Source organism: Rhipicephalus sanguineus, chromosome 8 (assembly GCF_013339695.2).
Source record: "Rhipicephalus sanguineus isolate Rsan-2018 chromosome 8, BIME_Rsan_1.4, whole genome shotgun sequence".
Lineage (NCBI taxonomy): Eukaryota > Metazoa > Arthropoda > Arachnida > Ixodida > Ixodidae > Rhipicephalus > Rhipicephalus sanguineus.
In genome coordinates, this window is record NC_051183.1 from 46,879,602 (window position 1) to 46,898,707 (window position 19,106).

At 45.7% G+C, this 19,106-nt stretch overlaps 1 protein-coding gene across 3 annotated transcripts in view; it reads left to right on the forward strand.

Annotated features, from left to right (window-relative positions):
* The window catches only part of LOC119401819 (uncharacterized), a 215,171-nt gene that overhangs the window by 47,094 nt on the left and 148,971 nt on the right, over window positions 1-19,106 (forward strand). For all 3 annotated transcript variants that reach the window (XM_037668810.2, XM_049418149.1, XM_049418150.1), the window contains exons 2-6: window positions 4,537-4,879; window positions 8,300-8,466; window positions 10,940-11,154; window positions 16,640-16,715; window positions 17,867-18,025. In XM_037668810.2, coding sequence (XP_037524738.2) covers window positions 4,838-4,879; window positions 8,300-8,466; window positions 10,940-11,154; window positions 16,640-16,715; window positions 17,867-18,025 — 659 coding nt within the window. In that variant the 5' untranslated portion in view covers window positions 4,537-4,837. The remainder of the gene's footprint in view (window positions 1-4,536; window positions 4,880-8,299; window positions 8,467-10,939; window positions 11,155-16,639; window positions 16,716-17,866; window positions 18,026-19,106) is intronic.

A 19,106-nucleotide genomic window follows, 5' to 3' on the forward strand; every position in this document is an offset into this window, starting at 1 on the left:
TAAGTCATATTTGGTGAGAGCTGGGCGTCCTTCCTTCCCACACAAGCACAAACACACTGTACCCGCTTATGAAGTTATTTGAAATAACTTTCCACGCGTCACACAAGTGACTCATCGTCCAGCACTTATTAGTCGCACCCGACATAGGGCCAGAGAGCTCTCATCTTTCCCAACGGACAAAACATCCGCCTAAATAATGACGAAAGGAGCGTCCAGGTCGGCGCGGCGCAATGACCCTTTGAAAGAAGGGTATAGTGCTATACAAATGGTTAAATTCTAGCCAGCTCAGCGTTAGAACTATAGGCGACTATAGGCATAGAAGCCCAGGAAACAGCTGTGGTAATGTACATAACTCGCAGAGCAGGCCCGTAGCCAGGAATATTTTTCGGGTGGGGGGGGGGGGGGCACTTGCTGAAGGCCTTGACAATTTGAGAAAAACACTTTTTTTTTTCGGTAAAATACCACCCCTCTTTTAAAATTTCTTGAGGGGTGTGTGTGTGTGGGGGGGGGGGGGGGGGTGGATGCGGGCTTTTAGCACCCCTTCCCCCCTGTCACAGAGTACAACTTCTAGGTACCGTAGTACAACTCTGAACATGCTTTGGTCCAGAGTTCTTCAATGATTGACGAACTTTGGTTTTGGTCATCATACCAGATATTCCCTGCAATACCGCAAATATTTCCTTTCTTCCCTTTCATCGAAAAGTACGGCTGAACATTCCCCGAAAAAGAAGAAATTCCCTGAACCCCACGAAAGTACCTAGCATCGCCGGTGCCTCCCCATCCTCGGTATCTCGGTACAAAGTATCCCTATCGCTAGCGACACTGGCGACACGCCGCGATCAACGGCGACTGGCGGGGCTTTCGACGCTTTCGACCGGCTCGTTCATTCGGTTCATTCGCCTTCGTTTGAATGCTCTCGCGCGTCGTGCACTGTTTGTTAGCTTTTTAACGGGAAGCACCCATCACAACCATCTTATCGAAGACGTTGACTGGCACCCCGGGAAGTTAACATCGCTGTCACTCGTACCGGGCGTACGCAACTCATCGGCGGCGTCATCTTGTGAGTTTTGCCACTGAGCGAGTGGCGTGTGTTGTGTTGTGTGTGTGTCAATGGCCGGAGAGCCGCCACCTGAAGCGGGAGGAGTTAGTTGCCGGCGTGCATTCATGCGCGTGACAGGTACCGTACGGAAAAAAAAAAAAGAGAGAACCGGCTAGGACGTGGATCGTACTTGTTTATTTGGCTATCGCCTCGCAACGCGCGTTCGCCGCTAGTGGAGTGCTACCGCTATGTTTCTCCGCTTATTCCTTGTTTGTTTTTATTTCGCTCACTGGCGGCTTTCGCGCGTTTACGCTTGTGCGAACACGTTCAAAATATTTGGCGCGTGTTCTTTGGTGCGTACGCTGACGCTCTCCAGATTTTTTAATTTTTTTGGTGATGGAGGAAGGGGGCGTAGCGTGCACGCATGAAGTAGTGTGCCTCGATGTGTGCGCTACAAAACGCGCATCAAGGCACCCTAGCATGGAGGGGCTGGCGTGCATTAAAGTCCCTAGATTTTTAAAGGGAAACAAAAAAATCTAGGGACTTTAGAGTACACGTGCCCCTCCCTCGCACCTACGTAACTGACGTCCTTTCAACGAACTACGACAGGTTCAATGTCACGAATGTCTCGCGTTATGGCCGTGGTAATTATATTGCACGACCCGTCGCATTAACTGAATCCGGAACTTCGCACCGCCGTGCCTGGTGTTTTAGGCTGATACTCGCACGGGCGCCGCGATTGATACATTTTGCAGGCCTTCCGTCTGCATTCATTGTGCACACATGTTCTTCACGTGGGTGGTTTCGGATCGTGTCCATCTGAAAGACACGTCATGAAATACATTGTCGCTTAGATCTAACCTCTAGTACAGGCATGAATGCCACTGAGTAGGGCGCTAGTGCATGGAATTCCTGGAACACGGATGCACGGGAATGGTAGCCTTGTGTATCTGCCTGTTAATCCTTCAGTCAGAGTCACGTGCAAATAGAGAACTTTGAGACCAAATTGAGCACAGCGAGAATCTAATATTGAATATTTATAGCATATCGAACAAGCTTGTCTCGATAATACTGTGAAATGCATGGTGCTCTCATCCCAGTGTTCATATTTCTAGCACGAGGAACAAATTAACAGCCGATAAAATATGACTCTACTGCAGTACATAAGCACTTATGACTCGGTGCCTTAGGGATGAAGTTTTTCATTTCGCGCAGATTTTGTGTTTATTTGTTCTCACTTCATATCATATGAATGGTTCATAAATTGAAGAGTGACGTGTAGGTGGCCGCACTTCCTTAGGGGCACAGTTTTGTGTCAAGGGAGAACAGTTAGATAAGACATACAGATATCTATGAGAACTAACAGACAATAATGCCAAGGAAATTGGCATTATTGTCAGTTCTCATTAATATTGTGCCTAAAAAATAAAAACGAGCCCTTAAAAGTCACTTTTCTTCATACAGATATCTAGGTAGGTCTCAAGGAAAAAGCTAGCTGCCTAGCTAGATACCTAGATTTCTAGACAAGACAGGTAGACAGATATCTTGATAGATATATACTGGAAGGTGCGTGAAGTGTCCTGATAATACTAATCACAAGAAAAAGGCTCCACAAAAGGATCATTCATAAGCCAGTGCAAGCTTTGGAGGATTGGATGAAAGTTTGATAATGGCTGTCCTTAAAGCTTTCCCTCCCTCAAAAAAAAGAAGTGCACTGAATTTAGTTCTTTTCTCACTCAGTTTTTACAGCTTTGTTTTTTCTTTTAATAAACTGGCACCATTATTTCAGCTCAACGGAGTTCACTTGTTTTGCATTTGTGTAAGAAGGCGTTTGAAGAAGGCTTCACTGCATGACCAGAATGCCCATTCAAGGGCCCGGTCTATTCACAGAATTGTCATCGGACTCTTCAGCTGAGGAGACTTCAATTTCATTTTTCGTGCAGCACTATAGACTATGTTGCGTAAGGCATATGGGCGCCACCATCATGGGCTGTTAAACGAATGTTTTCTTATTTTTGTATATCTGACGCGAACTGATATAGTCAGGAAACGCCGAATGCACCAACCGAACAGTTTTCGTGTGTATACGCCCACCGTAACACTGTTCGCTTATTTCTTCAAGATAAAACGCGGCAAGGTTAACAGCCCAGCATGGCAGCACCAAAGCCCGCCTGTAAAATAGTCTGTACAGAGCTGTCCTCTCATGGGGACTCGTCGAAACACTTTCATTCACACGTCCTTTCATTCCCTTAATGAGACCGCCATGTTTTATGTGGGAGCATCAGAGGCGGCATTATATTGAAAGGTGAGACACAAATGGCACAACATGAACATGTGTGTCCATCTAGCGTTGGGAATCACAACGAGATGCAATAGGATGAGTATAGTAGTTATAGGTTCACCATGTGAGAGAGCAAACCCAGAAAATGCCTGCTTCTGTGAGTCTGACCTTCAAGCTTAGCCAATGTCAACGCTGGTGTAAGAGCTTCAGTGAAAGGCTATTGCGGCATGTTGAACAGTGGCTCATCACGTCTTGTCTTTCTATGTCCTCGATTTTTTGCGCTCTGCTTTTATTTAAAGGCTCAAAGTTTGTCTTCAGTGCTACCACCGCCGAAGGTGCTGGCTACATTAGAATTCACTGCGCATTCATGCCTAGAGTGCCGACTAAGTAGAGTAGCGTCTCTGTGTTGTCTTGTAGTGCAACACGTTGAGTCCCTCGTCGCGGTGTGTAGTTGAACTGTATAGCCTTATCGTCGTCCTTGCCTAAACCGAAGACATGCAATAAAGTTAAATCTCTGAAAACCAATAGTCTCATCCTATCCTAAAGCTAGCAAAGCCGAGCCATCGCTCGACAAATTTGCTTCAACTGCATTTAACCATGGCAAGTATTTGTACACGAAGCCATGTCGATGACTATACATGACTGTAGTAGTCACTGGATATATTGGTACAAAATCTTGTGACTATAATATTCCTTTCAGTGCACGTTAAAGAACCCCTTGTCGAAATTTCCAGAGCCCTCCACTGAGGCGTCCCTCATAATCATATCATGGTTTCAGGATGTTAAGCCCCAACAGCATTATTATGACTCTGCTCGTTAACTGGAGGTGTAGGGTTAATGGTTTGCACCTGCTTTCTCTGTGCAGCGACGGACAAGGACCCTGCGATGGTTTATCAGTATTCAACCATGGCAAATTTTTGTTTATGATGACATGATGATGACTGTAGCGATCGTTTGTTATATTGATGCAAAATGTCATGACTATACTCATCAACAGGCAGCAAAGAGTTAATTACTTGTCCTTGCTTTATCTATGCAGTCTTGGGCTAGGATCCTGCCATGGTTTAACTGTGTTCAGCCATGGAAAATTTTTGTTTTGACGACATGACGATCAGTATGGTCATCATTGATTATATTGGTACCAAATCGCATGACGGCTGTACTCCTCAAGTGGAGGTGAAGGGTTAAGGGTTTGTCCCTTTTTTTCTCTGTGCAGCCATGGGCTAGGGCCCTGCCCGTGACTCTTTCGCACGTTCGGATGGACGAGGACGACGAACGGGTCCAGTTCCATTCACTGCCACCCGAGGGCATGATCCTGCCCGCTGACGGACTCGGGAGTCCACCACCGGAGAATGGAAGCGGAAGAGAGGCCGAAGACTCGTTCGAAGGGGAAGGGACGGAGGAGGTGATCGTCAAAGTGGACAAGCCGGACAGCTGCGCGGTCAACGACGCCCTGCACCGACTTGGTCGAGCTGTGCGAGGCCCCCGAGAACGGCCTAGTCACCCTGGACAAGCTGATGGCTGTCATCGAGAGCCAGGGATTCCAGTGTTCAGCTCAGGTGAGTAAGTTCTTGCCCGCGGTGCCATGATCGCTTATCTTTGGCGGCCTGGAATATTCCCTATTAGAAGTTGCTGTTGGGCTAGTTCGTAATGTACGTCATCTTGAAAACTAGGCGTAACTTGGCACTCCTTCATTCACACATGCAAGTACTCACGACTACACCCCACAAACAGTACTCTGTTTGTGCATTGTTTGTGGGGTGCGGTCGTGAGTACTCGCGTGTGTGAATGAGGGAGTGCCAAGTTACGCCTAATTTGCAAGAGCAATATCCCCTTCATGCATGAACTATGAGTGACACTGTCTAAGTGTGTCAAACTTGGACAAATTCATTCCAAGGTACTCGATATTCTCTTGCAAGAAAGAGTAGGTGATACATTGATTTGTGCATGTTTCAGCACAGTTGAACAGCTTCATAAGAGTCAAATGGGTATAAGTCACCAGTGTGGCTACTTAGAAATAGGGGTTGATTGTCCGCCACGGTGGAACAGTGGTGACAATGCTTGCCTGCTGAACCGAGGATCGCGGCTTCGATCCTGGCCCCGGCGGTCATATTTCAATGGAGGCAGAATGCTAATTAAAGAGCACCAGATGGTCAAAATTTTCGGAGCCCTCCTCTACAGCATGCCTCTTAATCGTATTGTGGTTTTTGCATGTGGAACCCCAGATATTATTCTATTACTCTCTAAATGTGTCAGGCTTGGTCAACCTTATCCCAAGGCACTCGATGTTCTATTGCAAGAAAGAGAATGTCGTAATTTGTTGATTTGTGCATTTTTCAGCACAGTTGAACTCCTTTATATTAGACACTGATGTAACAGACAGCTGGGTGTAAGGGACACCAGTGTGAACACATCGAAACGGAGGTTGATCAGAAAATCGGATTGTGGTACCCTGCTTTTAAGAGACACCTCATATAAACAAGAACTGCTCCCCGGTGAGTGTCTTGTGAAGGGACTCAATTATAAATAATTGCTATTGGAGTGTAAATGCAAATTGATTTTATTTGAGGTCAGTCACATTGCACTTTTGTGTTAAAGCAATGAAGTCTCGGGCTCAAAAGGCACAGGTGAATTTTTATTTATAACTGGGTCCATGCAAACAAAAATCTTAGCTTTGCAGTGGCCCTTAAAATGCAGCACGTCAAATGACTTGTCAAACGTGGTAGCATCTTCAACGAAACGGTCCTCTGCAGCAATACCCAGGACAATGAATTTCACTGAGTGCTAGTGGGCAGGAGGCATGTACAGATGTGCACATCGCATTTAAAGCCGATCGAGGTAACACACTGTGCATAACATGCCTCTATAGTTACATGTACCATTGTACAGTCTAACGTAAAAGTTTACGGACCAAGCGAGCCCATGTTCAACTGCCTGTCTGTGCCACCTAGTGCTGCACCACCAACAGCACCTACCAACGACCACAGTGCAGGGCTGGAAATGGGTCTTGTTATTTACTCAATTTTGTACTGCCGTGCTGTGCATTGTTGGTTTTGTTGTTTTCATGCAAATGTTCATCCATAGCAGATCCATCACACTTCTACTTTGATAGCAGAGTAATAGCAGTTGCAGTATTTCTTGAGCAGTTTGCCTTTGCTTAGACATTCGTTATGTTGATACACTGCTCTCAAGACAGACACTATGAGCCATGGTGCTCTTTGGCCTCACTTGGCCCTTGTGCCATAAAAAACGACATATCATCACGCTCTTGAGACAGAAACACGTAGTCATGTCTGCTGACGAGTTTGTCACGTTACAAGAAGGATAGAAACTATTTGTGCACGGTCAGAAGATAGGCGAAGATAGGGATGCATCTTGGGCACAGCGCTGCTGCTGATCGCCGCTGATGTAGCGGACATTTTGCGAAGAGGTTTTTGGTGACGCACTTGCATTGTCCGTAAACTTTCGCGGTTGCACTGTGCTATTTTCCCTGTCAATTGCCACTTTATTCCAACTAGGTTTGACTGCACCAATATGTCCATTTATTAGAAGTTATGGTTTATTGAAGATTCATGAGTGAAATGCCAGCGTGACATTGACTCACTCACTAATGTTTATCGTACTGTAACTTTTGTTCAAATGGGTCTAGAACATCCATTCTTGCTTTGCTACGTGCAGTTCACATTCCAGATTAATGTAATATGCTAGTTTACTTTGTCAGTTCCAGATTATTGTGATATGCTGGTTTACTTTGTAACTCTGTTTAGGAAAAATCTTGCACCTCAGAAGCACATAAAATGTCGGATATTTAAAAACCTACATATTACATACCAGAAAAATGATTGCGTATTTGAAATCAGCACACATACACAAACTCGGCAAGTTTCATCGAAATCTATCAATAAACGAAAAAGGGGGGATTGGTCATAGCGAGGGTCTCGTTCCGGCAGACTTGATGCCTTAGGTAGCACACGAGGGTTCGTTGGTCAGCTTCCAGCTCGTAATCAGGTAACATGCTACATGATGCCAGCTGGCAACAAAAGTGCTCCAAACTTGCCGTCATGGCTGAGAGCAGCACTGGCTAACACTCCCAAGATTGCACAAACATGAATACCCAATAAAGTGGATGGGAAAGCAGCTGCCGCTGTAGATCAATTGGTAGAGCGTCGAGCGCATTATCTGAAGGTTGTAGGTTCGGTTCCTACCTGCGGCAAGTTGATCTTTCGTCCACTTTCCTTCCTTTCCATTTATGTCATAATTACTATACTACAGTTAACACATACAAGTAATGTCCCCTATATACCTTCCTTAGCTCCTTTGTCTGTTCGTTTCATTAGTTTGTGCCTGTCACAATTGATCAAGAATCTTAAAAATGGTTTAAATAGCAGTGCCCCCACTTAAAAGGGCCCTCCAACACTTTTCCAAGTAACCATTGAATGACTTTATCAAAAAATTTTGCAATCTGTCAAGTATGAGCGAAGTTGCAGGGATTTGTTGCATACTTTAAGCTCTTTCTCTCTCCTTTCGTACTAGCGAGCGCACTGAAAGCTACACAGGGAGGGGGGTGACAAGGAGCCAAAAAGAAGCATCCCTTCGTCAGCGCGCGTCATGACCTTGAGCACTTCCTTTTCTTTTTTTCTTAGAGCGTGCGGCTTACTTTCTGTGCGATTGTGAGAGCGTGCGCAGGCTTTTGACGTCGTCCTGCTGCGGCCACGTTAACCATGCAGCTCACGATGCTCAAATCAGTCAATGGTAGTGGACTTTCGACTGATGGCATGGTCATTTGGGTTTATGGCATCATTTGTCGAGAGAAGAGAGAACGATATCCTTCTGACTTTGATAATTGTAAATTCCAGGCCACGTGCTGCGCTATGTTTGACTCGTGTTTTCGGGAACCTCGACTACTGATCGGCAGCGTTTTCTGACCATGCTGAAAAAATGTTGCACGGCCCCTTTAAGCGATGTAACATTTTGCGCAGGACGAGCAGTCCCTGAACCAAGTGTACAATGCCCTGTGGGCCGAGAGCGAGTCCAAGGGTCTGGTCACTAATGGGTCCTCGGGCAAGCGGGACGTCCACGTTGACATCCACGGCTCCAAGGTGATTCGCAACCTGCTCGACGATTACCAGCGGAACGCGCACCTCGAGTGAGTTCCTCTCTTCTTTGTTAGTGGGCGAAAAATAAATCCGAGGCTCGTTGTCGGTTATGCCACTTAAAGTTGAAGACACTGCAGTGACTCATTTTCAAACGTCGCAAGTTTATGCCAAGATGGTGCTCGCACTCAGTGGGAGGTGCTTATGCAGTGGAAGGAGCTTATTGGTCCAATGTGCTACATTTTGTCATAACTGCTACATTCATGCTACAAATGAAACTGCTCCAACGCTGCTCCAAAACATGGCCACATGGTGTCTGTGGAATAGTAAATGCAGTCTTGGACAACTAGTAAACCGCTACCTCTCCAAGCATGTAGTCAAAACACGCGACGATCCTTCAGCAATCAAATCGTTATCATGTAGTCAAAACAAGTGACGATCCTTCAGCGATCAAATTGTTGTAATTGCTGTCTAGTTCCAAAAAGCTGACAGATTATTTTATCATCCGATGACGTTGGCAGTTTTTTCTCGCGCTAGCACCATGTGTTCTGTGTGTATATTGCTGTAGGGTATGGTGTGACTTCTAGATTTTGCACAAAGCAGCTACCTGTTTCAGTTCTTTGGTTATCTACAATTACTGAAGAGTTTCCGAGCAAACTGAACAATCGCACATGTTACGGGACTGTCAATGACGTTTGAAAAGGATATATGGTTACAAAAATTAATGCCCAAACACTCCGTACAGGTAGTTAACCAGCAAAGGTGATATTTTTGGTCTGGCCTTGGTGCTTGTCACGAGATTTATTGAAGTGTCTTCTGTTGCAGCTTTTGATTTCTTTGTCACCACGTTTAACCCTTTCGCGTCCTCCCTCGCTGCCCACTGTGTCTCTGACGTACCGGTACGTTCTCCATTGTGCGTTAAAAATTTCACGTCGAAGCGCAAAGCTGGCGTGTTACTACTAGCTGTGCCATCTGTCGAATCTTATTAGAAGCTTGTATTTTTGCCCCGCACTGTGTTGGCAGGTGTATTTAAGAGTACTGAGCTACTGCGCCCACTCTTCTTTGCTGGGGAGTATAATCGCTCCGTGTGCACTACTATCTCGGGATGCGCAACCATGTGGCGCGTGTGCGATTACGGGTGCAAGGGTGCGAGTATATGAGTGCCAGGGTTGTTCTGCCATCTGCCGCAGGTTTCACCCGCACCGTGTCATCAGGTACTGATGTTGACACGATGGAAGCATGTACAGCAAACTGAAAATATGCGGAAGAAGGTCGATTTCTGACCCATGTTGTTTCCTTTCGACGCATCACGTTCCGGATCGTCCGTAAGCGCAACTCTTCAACTGGATGCGCAAGAAGTTGATTATTTCAACCTTCCTTTATATTCCCGAAAACAAGCCGACATTGGGGATGCGTCCTGGCCAGAAACTCCCGAAAGCGAAAGGCTTAAGAGATGCATGCTTTAAGCTTTTCGTTTGGTGACGTTAGCTCAAAGGATATTAAGAACATCTAAAGGATTTTATCGGTACCAATTCATGTTGCGGCAAGTATCATCCCTAGCTGTATGTGCCGACAAAACCCGAAGAGAAACTAGTGCAAATGAGGAGCCGCTTTAAGGTGGTGTATGCTAGCATTGCTTCATTAGTTTCTGTGCACTCACGGACTCAATAACCACATTTTCCCATCTCCTAGCCGTATGCAGTTTCGCTGTAAAAGACGCTGGAGTTCCCCTTGAAAGAGACACTGAAGTGGAAAAATGAATCTGTTTAGATTGATAAATTGTACTCTGAAAACTTTAATGTCATTACTTTCAGCATCATAGATTTAATAATAGAGGAGCAAATAAAGGCCGAAATCTTGTGGGATCATGTGTGGGATGATGTGTGTATGAGCTTGATGCTCGGTGTATATCACGATGTTCGTTTCAAATAAACGCCAGTTGCAAGTAAAGTGCCATTCCTGTTGTGTGTGTTTTGTCTTCGTCGTTTGCGCTTTTCAAGTTTTCAAAAGGGGGCAAGAAGGTGTGGCCGCCTCATGACGTCAAGCGCTTTCTCTTTTCTTTGAATGCGCGGCTTACTTTTAATTGTTATCGCGAGCGAGCGCGTGGGCGCATCGCAGCATCCCGTGGCAGCCGCAAAGTCCACAGCCAATGGCCGTGGACTTTCGGTTTATGGCATGTTAATTTGTGTTTATGGCATCATTTGTAGAGAGAAGAGGGAACGATTTCTAGCTTACTTCAAGAATTGATTGTAAATTCGAGGCCGTGTGCTGCGCTTATGCTTGTCTCGCGTGTTCTCGGGAGCCTCGACTACCGATCAGCAGTGTTTTCTGCCCATGCTGAGAGTGTTGCAGGGCCCCTTTAACTACGCTCAAACCTCAATATAACGAACATGGATATAACGAATTATCGGTTATAACGAAGTTAATGAAGAGTAGTCTTGTCATAGATACAGTTTTACAAAACCGTTTATAACGAATTTTCGGATGTAACGAAGTTATTTTCATTGTCTTGCACGTCCGGTGCAGGGACATCTGGGAGCCGGGACTGTCGGTGCTGCTGGACTCAAGTAAGTTGGGCGGGGTTACGCCCACGCACAGCGGGGGCAGCAGCCCCCTCGCATTCTCGACGCCTGTCCGCCATGCTGGTGGCGGTGGTGATGTCGCTGGTAGCACTAGAGGGGGTGGTGGCGGCCGCGGCGGTGCATCGGGTCGCTCAACTCCATCTACCTGCTCCTCGGCAGGTGAGAGTGGAGGGGAGCCCTTCCTTTAACCCTCTTTTTTTCTTGGCACTAACACAGGCTGAGCCGAAACGACGAAGGGAGAAAACGCGGGACTGCTCAGTCGAAACGCGATGTCTGTTACGAAGTGAGAGCTGGGCTGTCAGTAAAGTGCATAAGCGCTAGCTCTTGGGCCGGTTGGTGCATCATGAACTTGAAAACAGAGTACGAGCCGGTGCACAGAAACACGTACACAAGAAGGCATTACACATGGACGCCAGAAGGCCAGCATTCATCCGTTGTAACGCCTTCTTCTTGTGTATGTGTTTCTCTGTATTCGGTGGTACCCTGTTTCCTGTCAAGTAAATACCCCAGTCACTATGAAAACTTGGCAGCGTAAACAAAAGAGACACAGGAAGAGTGGGACACAAACAACACAAACTAAAACTTGGATTTATTCACAGAAGAAACATATACCAGAAAAAGACGAGGGGAAAGGGAAATACAAGTGGGAAGGGTCAACCAAAATCAAGTGCCGTCCAGAAACGAGATTTCGCAATCTAAAAGTGGTACAGAGGGTGAACTGACACAACTATCAGTGTTCTTTATAAAAAAAAAGGCTTCAGCAATCTCCCTAGTTTTCGTGTCATGATTAGCATACAGAACAGACATGCGCGAAATTCTAGTGAAGCCTTTTTTTGGTGAACAGCTGGGTGGTCGAGGTTGGCTTTACGACAGAATGCATCCCCCCCTGAATGTTGTCCTTCCGCCATCTGTGAGCCCCATAATTTTGATGACTGGTTTCAAATGCGGTCGTATAACTCAGAGAGAGTCTTGTAGGTAGTTGCTGCACGAAACGTGAGGGGCCCACTTGTTGATCCCACTTGTGTAATGTATGCATAGCTCGTCTACGTGTTCCCTGAGCAGTCCTTTGTTTTTCTCTGCCCTCCACATTGAAAAGGAGTTGCACGTTGCATTGCCAAGTATAGACTGGCAGTACTCACGATTTGCCTGCTTCTAGACTCATTTTAAGCATTAAATAGCACCATTACTCGTGTATATTTGGGGCATGAGTGTATTCGGGAAGAATATTCGGGACACGAACAGTTGAAGTGAAAGTAAATCTGGTGTAACTTTTTGTGATTAAAAGTCAAGTTCATCGTCAAATGGTGTATATTTCAGTGCTGTCTCAATATTATGGGAGTCGTTGTAAAGGCTGATTTAAATGTTGATCAACTGAAAAATTTTAACCAGAGTTCAAACTAGTGTAATCTACCTTGATTGTGCGTTGAACTTTAAATCCACATTTTTCTTTTAAGGTTTCATTTATACAGCTGTTTCATATTATTTTTATATTGCTATATAGCAAGACATTGCACAGAAAACTACAAAAAATTTTGTAACTTGTGATGTGTGTTATAATTCAAAGCAGTAATGTTTAGCTAAACAGAAAAATCTTGCTTACAATTCATAAGGAGCATGATTGGAGGGTTGCATCAGGGCATTGGGTTTGCAAGCAATCGCACACGTGTGGCCACTTTTCCCGTGGAGGGCGAGACAACAGTGTACTAACAGAGCACCCAGTGTTGCCTTTACGTTGCTCCAAGAATTTGCCGCATGATTTGGTCACACCACCGACGTACCTCTAACTGAGGAAATTGTTAGTTTATTGTCACATTCCAAATGAACCATACTGGCATCGACCTGTACCGAACTTTCGGAAATACGCAAGGCACACACTGGAGGATCGCTAATTTACGGATGAACCTTTCCGACCGGCAAACTTCCCCCCGGTGGTTGTCACGGTGACAGTCAGCGCAACTGACCGTAAGTGGCTCTCCGACATTCACGTCACTTGCCGGTCTACTAAAACTTCTAATTCGTCACTGCAGCTACTGCTGCCTCGCTTTTTTCACTTGACTGTTTTGGCATTTGTGCTTCCACACTGGCTGCTACATTGACCGCTGCGCTAGGGGCGTCGCACCTGACGTGGCTGTCACTCTTGCACTAAATGCGTTGCACCTGACGTGACCGTCACTCTTGCACTAAAAGTGTCACACTTCACGCTGTTGCGCTAAAAGCATCACACCTGATGTGACAGTCATGCTCTTGCACTAAAAGCAGCACACGCAGTGTGACCGTCACACCCTTGCACTAAATAACGTCACCTGTGACCCAGTGTGACATGACTGGGTCATGATCTTGCACTGGCTGTCACGCTGACCTCCACGCTGGTTTTTGCACGTTTTCTACAATTGTGCTGGTCATGTGACTGTTAATGAAACTGCATCTCAATGACTGAATGCATGGGTGCTTGAAGACACGGAGTTTTTTTTTACGGATGCCTGCTGGGAGGAGGCGATGCATGACTGTTGTGTGTGCGCGCATTAACATTTGCTCGGAGTGCATTGGTGGGAGTTCTCTGACTTAAAAAGGAGCTGACAACATTTTCAACTTGTCCTTTCTTTGTCATGTGGCAAAGGGATGTTGGAAGTCTTTAAGGCCAAGCCTCAGAGTGTACTGATTGACCTTTTGCAAAACCTACTTCTGCAAATCAATTCCAGTTTCGGTGCACACGAGGTGAATGCCTCGTGACTCATGATCTTAAGTTAGCCTACTTTGTTCCTGCAGTTGCTGCAACTGCTGCACATAAGAATAAAAAATGCTTCCACCACATTTTAAAATTTCTTACGAGCAATGCTTATTATAGGCTTGACAGCACAAGATGAGACAAAGAAAATTAAAGACTGGTGTTTCTTAACCTTATAATGTCTAGCGCTACCATACTTGTACTATACTATCTTGTACTTGTACTATACTATACTATACAATACAAAGTAGCTCAGTTGTCAGTTCTGACATTGGCATCTTTCACCACACTTGCTGCAGAATGTTATGAAACGTTGGTCTAACATGATGTCAGCATAGTGTTGATGGTGGCAGGTCCATCGTTTTCAGACCAAATATAGTATCAAATCAACATTTAGGTATATTTTGCATCCTACATGTTCCCGAGGCTCACTTGGTCACTATCTGTTGAAACCATACTCGCTCGTGGTCGGTCACTGTTTTGTGAGCTTGGTCATTATTGATCTTCAGTTTGTCAGTCAGCCAATCAAGGCAAATGTGGTGATACAGTCGAACCTCGATATATCGAACGGCACGGCGATCGCGAAATAGTTCGATATATCCAGAATTCGATATAAAAAATCACGTAAAAAATGCGTCAAGAACTTGTGGAAAACAACCAACGAACCAATCGTGGTGCAGTAAATACTCACTTGAAGATTCAAACAAAGTATTTATTGTGTTGGCTTAAAATACTGAAAAAGAGTAGCCTGCTTTTTGTTGGCAATGGCGTGTTTGACGACTGCGTCCTCAACATAGTCCAGGCGATCCACAAGTGAAAGGCCGGTGCCTTCAATCGCGCTGCAGTGGCGGCGCGCAAGGGCCAAAGCGGCTACGACCTCAGCTGATGTCGGGAGCGGGGCACCATCAGCGCTTGCGGGATCCACCTTGGCAGCGTCTTCATTCGGCTGCTCAGCGGTAGCTTCGGCGACGATCTCTACATCCGTTAGCTCCGCCGTTGTACCAGTGCTGTCGTCACCTCCAACGAAGTCTTCGATGCACATGCTTTGCGGCTCCGCACCAACAAAGCTCTCCAGCTTGCTCCACGTTTCGGCGAGCTCGCTTTCTTCATCTGCGCATGCCAACTCAGCTTCCTCGGATTCTTCCACTGATGCTTCGTCAGTGCGTCCACCGAAGCCCGCATGCCGAAAGCAGTTGGCTATCGTCGACTGCTTGACGTTTTCCCACGACGCCTTGAGCATTTGGATGGCGCCCAAAAGATCGATCTTCAGATCTTGGCCCATCCGGAGTCTTACAAGCAAAATGTCGATCAGCCGACGCTTGTAGATAGACTTAAATGTGCGGATAATGCCCTGGTCCAACGGTTGGAGCTTCGAAGTGGTGTTGGGCGGCAGAAATACCACTTCGATGTTGCTCAGCTGGGCATCGGTGTGGTGTGCCGTGCAGTTATCGACGATAAGGCATACCTTCCGTCCCTGACGCACCAGGTCCGAATCCCACGCCTTCAGCCTGGATTGCTTCCAGTTTTGCTGCAAAAGTCAGGGTCGTCCGTTTCTTCGCGTCTGCAGCCATCGCTACACACACCACAACGCGCGGCAGGCCTAACACACGAGCACAACAACGACCGATGCGACGGATGCCTGGCGATACTATCAAGGAGGAGCTGGTGCAACAAGTGCAGTGCGTCATTGCTGCAAGGCTGCGGCGTGCGTATGCCGCTACGTTCAAGTGGCGCACTCGGCGCCATCGATGTGTGCAGCAGTCGTAAACGCCCACCGCGCTACCGCTATTTTCGAGAGTTGCGGGAAAGCTCGCCGCCTGTCAACGGAGCGCGGGCGGTTTGGGGTGGCCGAGTTCGATATATCCATTATACGTCAAACTTCGTTCGAAATAAAAAATTAAAAATGCATGCGATTTCCCACGTGATATAGGAACCGTTCGATATAGGCAATAATTCGATATGTCCGTGTTCGATATATCGAGGTTTGACTGTAGTTTCAGAGTTGGGCAGCTTCTGGGTTTGGGTTTTCAACTTTAGTTCTCAGAGTGAATTCTGAATAGGTGATCTAGGTTCTGATGTGACAGTATTTTTAATGTGTCAAAATTTGAATCTGACAATAAAGGGGAATTGTTGTTTTTTCATGTTGAATGTGGTGGAAAACTGCTAACATGTAGAGAAAAAAAAAACGTGACCAAATTTTTAAATAACCCAGAACTTGCAAGGGTTTCGTAAAAAAGCACTCCATTGATAAGCCTGAACTTGTAGCTCTGAAAGTAACAGGCCCATATCTGCTTGTAAATAGAACACTTTACCTTTGTTCTTGCAAGTAAGTTTTTATGCTAGCATAGGAATTAGTTTCTTAAAGCTTAATGAAATGCTTCATGAGATAGCATTGGCTATGCCTATTTGACACTTGCAAACCATTCATGCTTTATTTAATACTGTTTATTTTGCCTTGAAATATGCCTAGATATTGTTCTTGTGCTCAGTGTCACTGTCTAGTTGCTGTATCCCTATATCTAGGCATGTGTCAAAAACATTTGTCGGGCCATACCTGCTGTAACCACAGTTATAGGGACAGTTCGAACAGGTTCAAACTGTCCCTGCAAGTCTATACAAGGCCGTAGAAACTATAAGCAGCATAGCTCTACCCTTAACATTTGCTAAGGATAAAGTTAAAAATTGCTAAGGATAAAACAGTTGTCTAGGAACGAGGTGTAATAGCGTGTTAAGTTCACGCAACTTACTCAGCACTCGAGCAAAGCATGAACTCTCCAAATTGTCAACTTTATTGGCGGCATGAGTTGTACACTACTACCTAAAGCTGTCAACTCATTGTTGCCAATGCACAACCTTTAATTTGGCACGTTCGAGATGTACAGTGCTTTCACGAGAACTTTGCGTCGCGCATCCTCCCAGAGATCCTCGCATCCCTGGAAGTGTCCATGTTCAGCTGTGGAAGCAAGGAAGGCATCGCGGGTGACATCAGCATTCTGTGAGTGCCAATGAGACTTCTCTTCTACATTGCTTTTGCGACGATGCAAAGCGGCGCGTGGGGGGTAGTGCGTAACACATGTTCTGCGTGACACATTTCTAGTGGGTCGTTCGGTGGTGATGCTTCTATGGCTGTTAGTTGGTGTTTTGTGCAACTCGTTTCAACCAGAGTATTCGATGATTGTTGAAGCTTTCTATGGCGAAGCTGTTTGTGGTTAGGGTTCGGCGTATTTTTTCTGTGCATCAACATAAACATGTATAATTTCCTTTTACTGGGAGTGCCTTAGTTGGCAAAGAATCGATGCCTAGATATGTTAAACATGTTTAATATAGATTTTTAATATTCCTCCTAGCATTACATATAATAGCTTGTCAAGGTCGTGTTCGTTGTATAAAAGATTGAGTGCCAGGCAAACTCAATTTGCTGATTAAGCTGAATCAATCATGTCCTATTGGTCTGCGTGACTTGTTTCAACCGGACCGTTCACTGATTGTTGATGCTTTCCACGACGACAGTGTATATCGCTAGTGTTGCATGTATTTTTCCTCTTTGTCAATGAAAACATGTAATTTCCATTAACAGAGGGTACTGTAGTTGGCAAAGGAATCTATGCCTAGATACGTTTAATATCCCCCACATCATTAAATTTGGTAGCTTGTCAAGTTTGTGTTCACTATATTGCCATGCGCGCTTTTTTCTTTTAATTGATCAGGCTTCACCCATAAATAAACTGCTACCGCTGCTTGTCACATGCCAAGCGGCAATATGTGGAAACATCGCGATTATTTCAGACCGTTCTGTCAAGATTATGCGCAGTACATGAGTAACAGAGTTTATTCTAGAGCTACGCGAGCACCAGAGATAACGCTCGAAGGTTCGATGAGGCGTGTATAAAAGCGGACACGTTTCACAGACGAGCAGGTTATCGACGACGGACGTTTGGGCTCGGCGTAATCATTGTACATCGAGTGTTGATTGTACTTTCAGTCTTTCTTTTTCTGGGCACAAGTTTGCCTAATAAGTGTTTCATCTTTACCGGCTTGAGTTTTGCATTCTTTGCTGTCACAACCACGTGAGAATATGAAAGATTGAGTAATCTCAATTTGCCGATTAAGCCGTATCGATCGTGTGCTATTGGTCCATCGATCCAGGGATCTGGCGCAGCTGGAGTCGGAGCGGTCCCAGTTCCAGCACACCGTGCAGCGGCTGATCAAGGAGAAGGAGGATGCCTTCCGTCAGTGGTCGCAGCTCGAAGAGGCCAATCAGGCGTTGACCGCATCCAACAAGGACCTGCTCGAGCGGGTGCGAAGGTGTGTGCTTGCATCACATCATTTCTCTACCATATCGACACGTGTACTTGCTTTCACCTATTTCACGGGGACCACCTTTTACAGCGAAAGCTGTTATGAGATCACAGCAACAACCAATTTTTGTGGCGTAGTTGTCAGCTGCCGCCGCTGCCAGTGTCCATAATCACTGTCGCGCGAAATGAGAAAAAAAAAAATTCAATATTGAGCAGTGTTCGAACCCAGACCCTCTGCGTGGCAGCCGAGTATTCTATCACACAGTCACGCCAGTGCTTGAAAATCATTCACAAAAAGACCCTATACAGGCGTCATGTTGGGGAGGAATCTCGTTAACATATGTAATATAGTGAGGTAGAAGAATAAAATAGCAACCAGGTGTCACGCAATGTGAATTGCATAACGAGTTGGTCATTTAAAGCTTCCCACCCATTACAAAAGGCTCAGCCATTATTCTTCATCGTCATCAGCCACAGCATCAACAAAGTGCACATGATGCCTTACAGATATGTAGCAGGTACCTCACTTCTCTGCAGAATGATGAATAATGGCATAGTAAGCACTTCCCTACTTCAGGAAAAATACGATTTATGGCATAGTATGCCTTGCTAGTGTAATTTTACTAGTTTCCCCAATAGTCTACAATGGGCTCTCGAAAGGCCGCTCTTCCAGCTCTCGCTGTGACTGTGCTGCATGTTCCTCGCAGGCCTGGCGTTTTTTCACTTTCCTGTAATGCACTTTATAGCTTGGTGCACGCAACGCTTCAACTTGCATGCTGCTTCGCGAATGACGCCGACTGTTCTACAAATATTGCATGCCCAGCGCGTAGGTTTGAGTACCTTCCAGATTGTGCTTTAGCATCAGTGATAACACTAGAAGGTGCTGTGACGCTTGTATAAAAGCTGATGCATTTTGTTGCCGATTGGTATTTTCGACCATCAATGGCTGTACTCGCTGCTATCGTTTTACAGTGCGATTTGCTTACTTTGCTAGGCACAGTTTCGGCCAATAAATGGTTCGACTTTCAACGCTTTGCATTCTGCTTCCTTCGTCACGACCATGTGACAATGTTGAGTTTGCTGAGTGG